At 44.5% G+C, this 13,545-nt stretch overlaps 2 protein-coding genes across 2 annotated transcripts; one reads left to right on the plus strand and one right to left on the minus strand.

Annotated features, from left to right (window-relative positions):
- The first annotated feature begins 283 nt into the window (after window positions 1-283).
- LOC124058770 (transmembrane 4 L6 family member 5) lies at window positions 284-5,520 on the plus strand. The gene is made up of 6 exons (XM_046388305.1): window positions 284-517; window positions 1,808-1,988; window positions 3,782-3,850; window positions 4,078-4,232; window positions 4,362-4,554; window positions 4,836-5,520. Exons 1-6 carry the CDS (start codon window positions 426-428, stop codon window positions 4,854-4,856), a joined length of 711 nt encoding a protein of 236 aa, XP_046244261.1. The 5' UTR covers window positions 284-425; the 3' UTR covers window positions 4,857-5,520.
- Window positions 5,521-6,653: 1,133 nt separating this feature from the next.
- On the minus strand, window positions 6,654-12,519 carry LOC124058779 (protein phosphatase 1 regulatory subunit 14A-like). The gene is made up of 5 exons (XM_046388320.1): window positions 12,373-12,519; window positions 11,871-12,090; window positions 8,332-8,412; window positions 8,214-8,246; window positions 6,654-7,471 (listed from the first exon to the last, which is right to left on the minus strand). Exons 2-5 carry the CDS (start codon window positions 12,048-12,050, stop codon window positions 7,334-7,336), a joined length of 432 nt encoding a protein of 143 aa, XP_046244276.1. The 5' UTR covers window positions 12,051-12,090; window positions 12,373-12,519; the 3' UTR covers window positions 6,654-7,333.
- Window positions 12,520-13,545: the final 1,026 nt, after the last annotated feature.

Raw genomic sequence — 13,545 nt, forward strand, 5'->3', positions numbered from 1 at the left:
GGATGGCACCCGGTTCATTCCTGCAGAAGCTCACCAAAATATGTTTTAGCTTTAGCTTCTCAAACAGAAGATAAGAGATCTGAAAAGACTGAAGGTGAAGCACCATGAACCTCTGTGCTTAGTGAGCTCCCACGTAATGCTGATTTAATCTTTAGGATTTGTTGTTTTCTATCTACAACTCAAAAAATGGACAGTTTGCGGCTACGCTCACAAATCCGATAGATTAAATTTCATGACTGTTGCACTGTGATACTAAGTTGAATTACTTACAGTCTGTCTTGTTTACACTGTTTAGTTCAGTCAAAATGCACGTTAATGTTATTTTGATTTATAACGTTGTTCTAAACTTTAGTGTGAATGCAGATGGCTGCTCAGGATGTTTCCATATATGGCAGTGGGCGTGTCTTTGTGTTTCTGTGTTATAAATGTGTCAGCGTGATCCTCAGACCGACTCCAAAGCTGACTGTCCATCTTTCCACCGCAGCAGCAGCAGCAGCAGCAGCAGAAGATCTTCAGGGTGAGTTGTCTGGTGTTTTTATCGACATGTGATGGTGATTCAGATGTTATTATCATCATCATCAGCAGCAGCAGCAGCAGACCTCTGGGCTCAGGATGCTGCAGCTGTCAGGCTAATAATCAGCCAAGAGCAAACCTGTGAATGTAACATTAGTTATTACAGTCATAAATGAATTCAAACAGGTGAATAATAATCATATTCACATTAAAGAGCAGAGCTGAAATGAAGTCAGCGGATCAGGAACCGTTTCAGTCCATTTCTGTTCTGTGGATTTGTTCTTCTTCTCTGTTTACATCTCAGTAAACAGAATATCTTTGAGACAAGACAAGACAAGACTAACAGACATCAGTCCGAGAACCTGAGAGACACCTTTACACCCGTCTGATGTTTTATGTGTTGGATAAGGGATGATACTTGATGAATCTGACAATAATTGATAATGAAAAGAACAGGTTTTTTGGTTTTTTGTTTTGGTCGCCTTGTTGATCTTCCTTTCAAGATCTTTCATCTTTACGGTGTGAAACAGACAAATCAGCGACGAATGTTGTTAAAAGTGGCTGTAAAACTTGAACTGGTGCAACTGTAAGCATCACTGATATCTGCAGAGAAATTGTCCAGTTTGACGGGCCAACAGACGGTTGGTGGTGTCGCCAGTCGAAGTCTCCTGACATGAAAGTCAAAGCTTTGGGCTGACTGTAGTCGACCCTGAAGGCAGCGTGGACAACATCACTTTGATAACAGCCCATCACCTCCCTTAGTTAACCAGTAAAGTAGGTTTTAAACATGTTTTTACGTGTTACTGAGGTGAATCGATCATTGACATGTTTATTGACAAGTTTATTCACGTAGGAAAGTTGGAAGTTCTCAGTGGAATTTCTGCACAGTTTAAGGACCCAAAAAGTTTTGTTTCTCACTAAAACTCTCTTCATCCCTGAGCTCTGATGAATGTGCATTTCCTTCCTCACCAAACATTTGTAAGGCCGATTTAAATCTTTTGTTTACGTCCATGCTTATAAACAATCTTCTTCTTCTTCTCTGTCTCTGTGGGTACATCGCAGTTTACTGCCACCTGTAGGTCAGTGGAACAACGTGAAACCTTTCCGAGGGCCGTCTGAGGCTTGTTAAAATTACAGTCCAGTAATTTATCCAATTGTTGGGTACATTTCTACAGTATGAAGTTAAAAATGAACAAATTTTGATGTTAGAATGACAAAGCATTAATGACAGCCGTGAAAGTTTTCTAGTGGTTTCTGTGGACTGACACACACCATACTAACCTTCACACTTCAGACAGATGTGTGTGTCGAGGTGTCTGCAGTGTGTCGGCGTCGCTCTGCTTCCCATGGCCGTCGTCTGCATGCTGTCCAATATCCTGCTGCTGCTTCCAGAACTGAAGATCCAGTTCCTGTTGGAGGGTCATGTGACCAGAGAGGCCACGTGGGCCACAGGTCTGTGGGGATCCGGCTTCCTGGTATGTCTCTACACATATGTAGTGTGTGAGATGTGTTATGTGTCATGCTGTGTGTGGCGATGAGAAACGCCACAGTGTGTGTGTGTGTTTGACTCACAGTTTTGTGGATTTCAGTGTCACATGCGCTGGTTTATTTTGTCCACTGAGGTTGAATCAAACCCAGTGTGTCACTTCTCGCCAGATTTAAAGTGATTCCTACAATAAAATCTGTGCTGCTGCGGTTCCTGCTGAAAACTTGAAGAAATTAACGTTCTTATTGATAGCGTATGAGTTGCTGGTGGGTGAAACAGACTGAAGCATCTCCTCATTAAGAAATACACTATATTGCCAAAAGTATTCGCTCACCTTACCTTTACACGCACATGAACTTAAGCGACATCCCATTCTTAATCCACAGGGTTTAATATGACGTTGGCCCACCCTTTGCAGCTATAACAGCTTCAGCTCTTCTGGGAAGGTTTTCCACAAGGTTTAGGAGTGTGTTCATAGGAATTTTTGACCATGCTTCCAGAAGTGCATTTGTGAGGTCAGACACTGATGTTGGGTCGCAGTCTTCACTCTAATTCATCCCAAAAGTGTTCCATCGGTTGAGGTCGGGACTCTGTGCAGACCAGTCAGGTTCTTCCACACCAAACTCGCTCATCCATGTCTTTATGGACCTTGCTTTGTGCACTGGGGCACAGTCATGTTGGACCAGGAAGGGGCCATCTCCAAACAAAGTTGGGAGAATGGAATTGTCCAAAATCTCTTGGTATGCTGAAGCATTCAGGGGTCCTTTCATTGGAACTCAGGGGCCAAACCCAGCTCCTGAAAAACAGCCCCACACCATAATCCCCCCCTCCACCAAACTTCACACTTGGCACTATGCAGTCAGACAAGTACTGTTCTCCTGGCAACCACCAGACCCAGACTCGTCCATCAGATTGCCAGATGGAGAAGTGTGATTTGTCACTCCAGAGAATGCGTCTCCACTGCTCTAGAGTCCAATGGTGGCGTGCTTTACACCACTGCATCCGACACTTTGCATTGCACTTGGTGATGTATGGCTTGGATGCAGCTGCTCGGCCATGGAAACCCATTCCATGATGCTCTCTACGCACTGTTCTTGAGCTAATCTGAGGGCCACATGAAGTTTGGAGGCCTGTAGCGATTGACTCTGCAGAAAGTTGGCGACCTCTGGGCACTATGTGCCCCAGCATCCACTGATCCCGCTCTGTCATTTTACGTGACTGAGTTGCTGTCGTTCCCAATCACTTCCACTTTGTTATAAAATCACTAACAGTTGACTGTGGAATATTCAGTAGTGTGGAAATTTCACGACTGGACTTGTTGCTCAGGTGGCATCCTATCACAGTACCACGCTGGAATTCACTGAGCTCCTGAGAGCGGCCCATTCTTTCACAAATGTTTGTAGAAGCAGTCTGCATGCCAAGGTGCTTGATTTTATACACCTGTGGCCATGGAAGTGACTGGAACACCTGAATTCAATTATTTGGATGCGTGAGTGAATACTTTTGGCAATATAGTGTATAGTGTGCACATTTACGCACAACGCACAGCAGCTTAACCTCATTAATTATTGAACAACAACAGGATTGGTCAGGAACTGATGTTAATTAATGTTCATGGACGCACTGAACAGGTGAAACAGCTGTCCTCCTGATAAATCCTGAGCCAAATTTAGAGCTGCCCAAAAATATTTATTTCAAAAGCTATAAGTTTAGTTTTATTGTCTCTGGAGAGGTCCTCCTCTTTCCTGTTAAGTGTGTAACAAGTTACTTGTTTCGTTTCAGGCTTTGCTTAGTGCTCGAGCTTTTGTGCAAAGCAGCAAAACCAGAGGCTGCTGTGCTTTCAGGAGTAAGGTGAGCTGATGGATTCTTTCATTTCTAACAACTGGAGAAAAGCTCCAGATGTTTTGGTAATTTGCATTAAGTTGAGGTCAAGTTTGAAAGCTTTAAGTCAGCTGTAAAATGTGATTGAACGTATTCAGGTTGCAGTCAGACAATCACGCTTGTCACAAGGACGTTGGTTGGTCGACGCTGAGGTCTGATTGTGGTTTCATTTGAGATGTGTGTGTGTGTGTGTCCAGATGTTGTGTCAGGTGTTGTACTCGTTTGTGTGTCTGCTGGCTGCTGGGATCTGCTGTCTGGTCAGTGCCACCGGTCTCTCTCAGGGTCCTCTCTGTCTCTACAACACCACCTCCGGTCCAACGTGGGGCGTCCCGCTAAAACCTGTCCCAGACTGGTGAGTCTCTCACACACACACACACACACACACACACACACACACACACACACACACACACACACACGCGCACACACACATTCTACTGACTCTTCTCTTGTCTCTCTGTCTCCTGTCTCTGTGTCTCAGTCATGCAGGGTATCTGTACAACAGGACTTTGTGGTCTGGAGTGTGTCTGGAGCCCAGAGGGGTGGTTCAGTGGAATGTAGTTCTGTTCATTGTGATGGGGGGCGCCAGTGGGCTGCAGACTCTCCTCTGTGGAGCCAACATCATCAACTCACTGCTGGGGTTGGTCCTCGGACCGGGCTTCTGCCAGAACAAGGTCTGTGTGTGGTCTTAAAATGTTGTCTCTGTAACGAGGTCCTGGACCTGCAAAGTGAGGACATATTTTAAACATAAGGACATTTTAAAAGTGTGACAGATTTTAGAAAGTGAGGACCTTTTGTTGAGTAAACACCTGGATGAGGGTTTAAGGGTTCAGATTAGAGTCTTTGACCTGAAATAGTTCAGATTCTGCAGAGGTCACAAGAGAGTTATTGTTATTATTGGAGACATGAGTCTTTTGACTGTGTGTGTGTGTGTGTGTGTGTGTGTGTGTTACAGGTCAGTCCAGTTTCAGTTTGACAGGCCCTCTTGGATCCTGACTGAAGACGCCAGCTGAGTCCTCACAGTGTAACGTTATAAAAATGTTTATTCTGGTTTCCTGATCATCTTCAGGCCAAAGGTTTAAAAACGCACTGACGCACTTTCTATAAAAACAACTTTTAGATAAATAATTTAAAAATACTACGTTTGCACAATAAATGAATCTTGTTCAGATATTAATTATTGTTATATTTCAAACTACCGTTAAAGTTAAAAAAACAATAATAATAAACAAAACAATGACTGTCAGATCTTAATATTTAGTTTATAAAGTCATGAAGTAATCAATTAATGAATCAATAATATAATGTGAAATTTGATTAACACATTTAATTATCATTACATAATTCAATGAACTAAAAGTATTTATTATTATTTAATTGTTAGTTAGTTTATTTTATCTATTTATCTGAATAAATAGAAATTATGACATCTGTTCACTGATTCTGTAACTGATGAAAGATTTACTCAGCAACACTCAGAAAACAGCAAACCTCACAGCACATTCAGTCTGTACGTTTATTTATTCATGTTTTTCTACAGTAATTAAAAGACAGTCGTACTGTGACTTGCTCTGTGTTTTACCTGACTGTCCCTTTGTTGTTGTTTTCTGCACGTCGAGGTCGTCTGCACTCAGACCACTGGACTCCTGAAATTCTGTTTCAATGACACGAAGCACTTTGTGACTTTGTTTTGAAAAGTGCTCTTTAAATAAAGTAGATATTATTATTATTATTATTATTTGTAGTAGTAGAAGTAGTAGTAGTGGTGGTGGTGGTAGTACTGAGAATGTTGAAGCACGTGTTATGTTTTGGCTGAAGTGCAGTATAATCAGTCATAATGATGTTGGCTCAGTGTATCCAGCAGGGGGCGCTATGTGACCATGTGTCACTTTAAATCCCTCCTTTTCTCACTGATGAATCACTGATGTTTTTTCTCCTCCTTGGAGTTCAAAGAGCAACATTTGTGGATCCTGATTGACATTGTGGACTGACATTACTTCCTGTTTACCACATCGTGCCCTACATTTACTGTCCTCCATTTTATTTTACTGCCTAAACTCTGAGTGTGTGAAAAGCCGAGAGTCCGACGTGGACTTGACCGTCCACCGACAGTCCACATGTTCTGAGTGACAGAACTGCAGCCGTCAGCGATGATAGTTGTGTTTACTGCTTAGCGTAAAGGAAAGCATTGACAGTGTGAAGGTTTGTTTAGGCAACAGGGAAGCTCTAATGAATGGTACAGGTGCATTGTGGGAAATGTAGGATCCAGTTCCTTGGGATTGAAAGAGAGGAAAGGTGGCACGGTGGTGCACTTGTTAGCAGTGTCACCTCATAGCAAGAGGGTTCCAGGTTCGAATCCCGGTCTGGGCCCTTCTATGTGGAGTTTGCATGTTCTCCCTGTGCCTGCATGGGTTTTCTCCGGGTTCTCCGGCTTCCTCCCACAATACCAAAAACATGCACATTAGGTTAACTGGCTGCTCTAAATTGCCCCCTAGGTGTGAGTGTGAGAGTGTGTGGTTGTCTGTCTTTGTGTGTTGGCCCTGCGATTGACTGGCGACCAGTCCAGGGTGAACCCCGCCTCTCGCCCGTAGCCAGCTGGGATAGGCTCCAGCTCCCCCGCGACCCTGACGGATAAGCGGTATAGAAAATGGATGGATGAAAGAGAGGATGTCCCCACTGCTGCTTGGATTTCTGTTTTTAACCTGTCAACACAGAGGAACTCCTTTAGCACCAAAACAATAAAAACTAACTGTAACGACAGAAGAGGGAGGAGTTGTTTCAACTGCAAAGGTTTATTGAAAATCGTGTACAAACAAAACAAGACTCTCCGGGAGAGACGGCAGATGTCTGAAGAAAACGCAGAAGAAGAAGAGACTAAACTGTTGAAGCTGTCATGAGACGCTGCGACTGAAACACATCTGGAAACACAGGGCTTGCGCTCCAATAAATAACGCTTGTGAGTGAAATGTTATCTGAACACACTGCAGCAGTGCTGTGGGTGGTGTGAAGGGCTGCTGTGTTCACTGACCTCACGGCAGTTGTGTTTACACTGCAAACGCTTTGGTTTGACACAGAAACCAGGAGGAGAGCGACGCCACCTGAGGGAGACCGACACAGACGGGACGGAAATACTTTTGTTTTGTCAGTGGTGAGTTGGTGGCCAAAAATAAAACCTCACATTTAGTTGGAACATCTATGAAGCCTGGACGAACCAGGAAGTGGACAAACATTTTTCCCTAACGTCAGGAAAGTAAACCTCATTTGTGTTTGTGTTGGATCAGACTTTATCTAACTGATAAGAGACTCAAACAGCCACCGAGCCTGATGCTTTCAATGTCGTTTGACTGGACAAACTCAGGACAGACATTAGGTTTGTTTGTTTTCCTGTCCTCCGTCTCCAGGTTGCAGCAGGGCGTGTGTGAGGGGGTTGCGGCAGGTTTTGAACTCGCTGTCTCAGTGCAGCACCTCCCTGTCGGCGGACCCGGAGCGGCTCGGGTACATGTGGAGCTGCGGGAGGTCGATGCCGTCGTTGTGCAGATCCTCCTGCTTCTGTAAACCGTGAAGTTTTAACACCAAGTCGCTGATGAAGACCTGCTGGGAGGAGACACACAGAAGAAGTCAACTCTTTTTACACATTAGCGACCCCTACAGGCCGGACAAAAAGCTTCATCGGCGTGTTGGGGGTCTCGTCTCGTCTTAGAGCTTCCGCTGGTTTGATAGCAAACTGCATTCGTCACATCCATTACCAGCTACGCTCATGAATCAAGTCAGATCTCAGGTCAGATCTGAATAAACAGAGCCTGGATACAGGAACACAGGGACAGATTAGAAACTGATGTCTCGTCAGCTGCCCAGAGCTCCTGTTCCTGTCCGAAGAAGTGAGGAGGGAGGAGAGAGGAAGGATCTGAGGAGGCATCGGCGAGGACATACCAGAGCAGCCCTCACAGACCCACTCGCTGCCTCACTGAACTTCAGTTATTGATCGGAAGCTACACCTGATCGGACTGATCTGATACGTCACTGGAGTTTCACACCGGAGTGAAACCCGGTGCATCCCTGAACAGTTTCATATTTCACCTCCGTCTGGGTCTGAACAACAAACAACTGTCTTCCTTCCTCAGGAAGGTTTTTCCTGTTCGTGATCTGTCAAAGTGAGGGAGACGCTCGGGACGCGGCCCTCGTGTCACCTGTCGGCATGTCAGTCCGCCTCTCAGCGCCGACTGCTCAGAGCACCTGAACACTTCCTGTCCAACAGAAGGCTCAGTGATTGGCTGAGACATCTGCTCGCTGGAGCTCGTGTGAGACGGACAGCAGGACACGATCAGACTCTCACCTGTGTGTTGTTGTTACAGGAGTGAAAGATGTCCTGCAGAGACAGAGACGGACATGAGACACCGTGAGCAGACATGAGACACTGTGACAGTCAGACGGACAGGTGGACAGACGCGTACCTGCAGTCTCCGTGTCCTCTCCTCGTCTGTCTTCAGGTCCAGCAGCTCATCGATGTTCACCTCCTCCGGCATGTCCTCCTCCTGAACACCACAGACGTTTTCATCAGCGTCACGTGTTGGAAACCGACTTCAGGTCTGAACAAAGCGAAGAGTTTCGCAGGTCGCGTCTCGTCGTTTTCAGACGTTTTCACGCCGAAACGTTACGTCTGATGTGCCGTGTGACGCGTCAGGCCTCGGGTGCTGCTGTTTGCTATGTGTGTGCATGCATGACACACCTGACACACACCTGACACACCTGACACACTCCCCACCAGTCATGTTTCACTGTGATGTTCGTCATCTCGTCCTGAAATCCTGTGTGTGTGTGTGTGTGTGTGTGGGGGTGTGTGTGTGTGTGTGTGTGTAAAGGCCACCAAGACCTTTCTTTAAACTTCAAATGGCAGAAATCACACACACACACACACACCTCTAATCTGTGTGATGATCTCTGGCTGACAGTGTGGTATAAAAAAGTGTGTGTGTGTGTGTGTGTGGTTGTGTGTCTTTGTGCCATTTGGTGACATATGGAATATTTTAACCCCCTCCTCCTTCATTTCCCCTCCCCCTCCCACACACACACACACACCCAGATGTCCTCATCAATCAATATGTGTATAAACATCCTCATGTCTGTCTCCTCCTGCTCCCCTCTTCCTTTGTCTTTCTACCCTTCTCTACTTGTCTCCTCCTCACCTCTTGTCTCTCCTCCCTCCCCCTTGTGTCTCTGTCTCCTCCCCATTGCGTCTCCTCCTCACCTCTTGTCCCCCCCGTGTCTCCTTCTCCTCCCCATCATGTCTCTTCCTCATCCCTTGTCTCTCCCCCCTCATGTCTCCTCCTCCTCCCCCGTCATGTCCCCTCGTGTCCCCTCCTCCCCCCTCGTGTCCCCTCCTCGCCTCTCGTCTCTGTGTGTTGTCTGTGTTTTCTGCTGCAGTTTGATGATGTAAACTAAAAACCGGCAAACCGAAGTGACTGAAGTTAAATCACAAACTGCTTTGAACTCCTCGTGTTTCAAGGTGCTGAACGTGTTCAGTTTGACTCTCCTCTCTGTTGTCACGGCGATCTGACCTCTGACCTCTGCTGATGTGATGATGAGCTCGTCTGACATCTCTGTTGAGTCTTTCTTTTAAATAACACAGTGTGTGTGTGTGTGTGTGTGTCTCCAGATGGGGTCCCTGACAGGAAATGAGCCAAAGGGGCAAATCCTATTATCTATTTATCACCAAACACACCAACATGACTTCCACCAGACACACACACACACATTACCTTACTAATAACCGTCCTCAATATCCGTCTAATATGCATTAATGTGTGTGTGTGTGTGTGTGTGAGCCGAACACAAAGACGAACAGTCTGTCTACCCCCCCATACACACACACACACACACACACACACACCTAATGTAGCTTTTACCGTCTCTGACACGTCAATAACTCCACCCTCCCTGGAGGTTAAAGCTCATGTATCAAACGCGCTCAGCACAGAGGAGCAGATGAGTGGAGGAGGGAGGATAAATGGACGGATGCAGGCAGACTGATGGAGGAATAAAACGTGTGTCTACTCCCGGTGTGGTCAGCACAGAACCGGGGTTACAGCAGTAACTTCAGTTGTGATTTGACCTTTAAAGAAACTGTGTGACCTTTAGTTTCTCCCTGCTGCGTTCACTGGCAGTCTGTTATTTTCATGCTCATCTCTCTGTAGCAGCAGAACATGCGTTCCAGTGCAGCTCTAGAGGAGACGTTACTTTAACACCAAAAAGTAAAAACAGGTTAGCAGTTGTGAAGTCTCAACCGTCACATTAATGATTAAAGCGCCTAACAGCTGCAGCAATTTAACCTTTTAAAAGTACGGAGTTTAATGAGCTGAGACCTGAGGGCTGAAGTCATTCATCCCGTCACAAACGAGCACAATGTCAACATCTAAATACTAACAAACAACACGAGTTTCCTTATCGCTGCTGAACGTCTACATTTTTTAAATTAGCTGATCAAAAGGTTGATCCAAACACATCAACTCAGCCGTCTCTGTAATAACGACAGAAGCAGTACGAGTACTCAGAAATATTGTAAGACACCGAGACGTTCACACCTTTAAAAATGTAAACACGTGATTTTGAAGAAGATGTCAGTGAGTGTAAATGAAAGATTTTGGTTAAATCCTGTCAGCTCTGATCACACGTCACTGAACGCATCATCGTACTTCACAGTAAACGTTACTCATTACACTTCCTAATAATGTGATTTAATCAGGGAAAATAGTCCCCAACAAATGTGCTGCTTCCTCCGACTTGACTAACGTTTGAGTCACACACGCACACACGCACACACACACACACACACACACGCACACACACACACACACAGCATGAAGCCTGCAGCAGTCCTCTGCAGCTCTCAGCTCCTGTCAGCTCCTGTTTGTTCTTCAGGCTGCAGATTTAAACTCCGCTCGACCTTTAAAGCCTCAAATCATTTCCTGTGTGTTTTCCACTGAGCCGTCGCCTCGACTCGTCTTCATCCTGACCGACAGCCACTGGGAGGAACCTCATCGGACCAGTACGGCTCCCAGTCACACACACACACACACACACACACACACACTCCTCAGTGACAAACCAAAAGTCTACTCAACTAAATTCCTGTTTTAACAACAACAACATATTTTATTTATTTCATTTCAATGTGACTGAATGCTGAAAAACTGTGATTTATATTGTGATGTGGTGATGATCTCGAGGAGACGCTTCGGCGTCGTGTTTGCGGTGCTATGGAGGGATTTTGGAAAACGTCTTGTGTTGTTTCTGCATCACGTTGTGTTTCTGTGGCAGGGCAGCTGACCTCAGATCAGCACTCGGAGTGTTTCTGTGATGGAAACTCCTACACTCTGGGATGTTTAAACAGATCTTATGTAACCTCACCGGCAGACACACAGAAACTATTTGTGACCTTATAAGGATGCGTTCAGTTTACTGTTAGACAACAATCAGCATTAAAGTCCAGTGAGGACCACGGGTTCCTCCTGTGGTGATGATGACGACGCTCCTTCATCACCTGAGCACACCTGCACACCTCTGCGTTGACCGTGGAAACGCTGCAGTATGTTTATGACTCAGTAAACTTGTGCTAAACAAAATGCTGCAAAATCAATTAATCCTCCAAATATTTTCTTCATCAGCTGTTTGGTTTGTGACATCTTAGTGAAAAATCAATCAGTTGGACTTTCATTTAACTCCGAGCAACAGCCTGCCAGAGGTCCAGAGACGGAAAACAAACTAACCCCCAGACTGGACCAGTGATGCTAATTTCATCCCATCAGCTAATCGATTAATTGCACTTAGTAATAAAGAAGGCCATAAAATACTTGTTTGGACTAATAGTACGGGTGCAGTACAAGCACAAGTAGCAGTATTAGTAGGTAAACTACTGGTTCATGGACTTACTCCAAGTCCCAGCAGCAGGAGAGTACTCTGAGCAGGATTTCTGCAGTAGTACTGCAGTACTCACCCGGCCCCTGTACAGCTCGTCCAGTCCGCAGTCGATCCACTTCTCCACGTCCAGCCTGCGCTGCAGCTCTTTGCGGTTGTATTTGACGGTGACCCGGGCCTGCCGCCGCTGCAGACTCTGACCCGGTGACTGATTACCACACACCTTGTTCACCCGCCGCCCCACCCGGTTAGCCGCCATCAGGACCCGAACCCGAACAATCCGCCTCAGGAAGGAACCACTTAGAAGGAGACCCCGCCCCCCCAAAAAACGGATCAAATATTTAGGAGTCCGATTGTTTGAGCCAAACAATCAGTTATTAAAAAAGAGACAAATAAAAAAAATGTCAGAGTTGCAGGACGAGAGCGTGAAACATTAATACTAAACACTAAACACTCCCAGCGCCACTGATGAGGATAATAAGAAGAAGAAGAAGAAGAAAAATAAAAAGAAGAAGAAGAAATCACAGATTCCTTCGTTTCTTCAGTGAATTCAAATATTTGTTTATAAAAACAGATGAAACCTTTTGTGAAAATAGAAAATGGAAATAGAGTCCCGTCGGAGTTGACCGCCGGAGCGTCGGTGCGGCGCGTGCAGACTGAGAGAAACCGAGCAGGGCGGGTACCGAGCTGATGGTGCTGCTGCATTCAAGGGCTGTCGGAATTTAAGACGAATTCATCTGTAAGCACTTTGCGATTTAAATCACTGCAATGAAATACGAAAACAGTTTGATCCCAGTGCGTTACTTCAGTGTTTCTGCAAGAACATCATATTTATTTCTCTAAAAACTGTTTTACCAAAGTATTTTAACTATTATGTTTCAGGGTATTTTTTTATAATTTGATATTAAAAGATCAGCTGATGCAAAAATCTGAATAAAAGATAGAGACGGTCCTTGGAAACACTAGGAAACTGAAAAGATTGATGTTTTTGTTTGAAAAACAAATAAACAAATAAATTATTACCGGTTCATTATTTTTTAAATATATTCTCTCATTAATGTAACTTAGAATTTGTCCTGTTTCAGTTTGATTTGATAATTGACGATCATTAAATTTTGACTAAGTAAAGCACATACATACTACGTACTTGTTGTTGTATAATAGTACAGCTTTACAAAAATGTGTATTCTGATGTATTTAGTACGTTTACGTCAGAAATCCACCTGGTGCTATGTGATGTGGAGGTTTACCTGGAGATTTTAAATGCAGCACGGGAGGGTCCTGCTGGGTCCTAGTGCTCCAGGTATTCACGGCAGTTGACAGAGAATGAAGGAGCAGCAACGACATCTGCTGGTGGACAGATGAACCGCAGCCAGCAGCAGGTGCTCAACACTTGTTCAACAGTGTTTTACAACAGATGAATGTTAGAAACATTTTAACAAGTTTAAGTCACATAAAAACATAAAAACAAACAAACGTAACAGATCATGTGACACATTCAGTACAAAGTAAAATTTAAACTTTATTTGTAATGCACCTTTAAACAACAGGGGAAAATGGTTTCACATAAAACATGAAAGAAACACAAAATATTACAAGAAATAACAATTACAGATATAAATGTAATTATTATTTTATGTTCTATATGATATATTTTCGTATATTTTATACATTATATTTTTATGTGAACATATTAAACGATTATGGCATCCGGTGTAAGTGCAAAACTAACATTTATCACAACATGAAATAAA

Source organism: Scatophagus argus, chromosome 5, assembly GCF_020382885.2.
Source record: "Scatophagus argus isolate fScaArg1 chromosome 5, fScaArg1.pri, whole genome shotgun sequence".
Classification (NCBI taxonomy): Eukaryota; Metazoa; Chordata; class Actinopteri; family Scatophagidae; genus Scatophagus; species Scatophagus argus.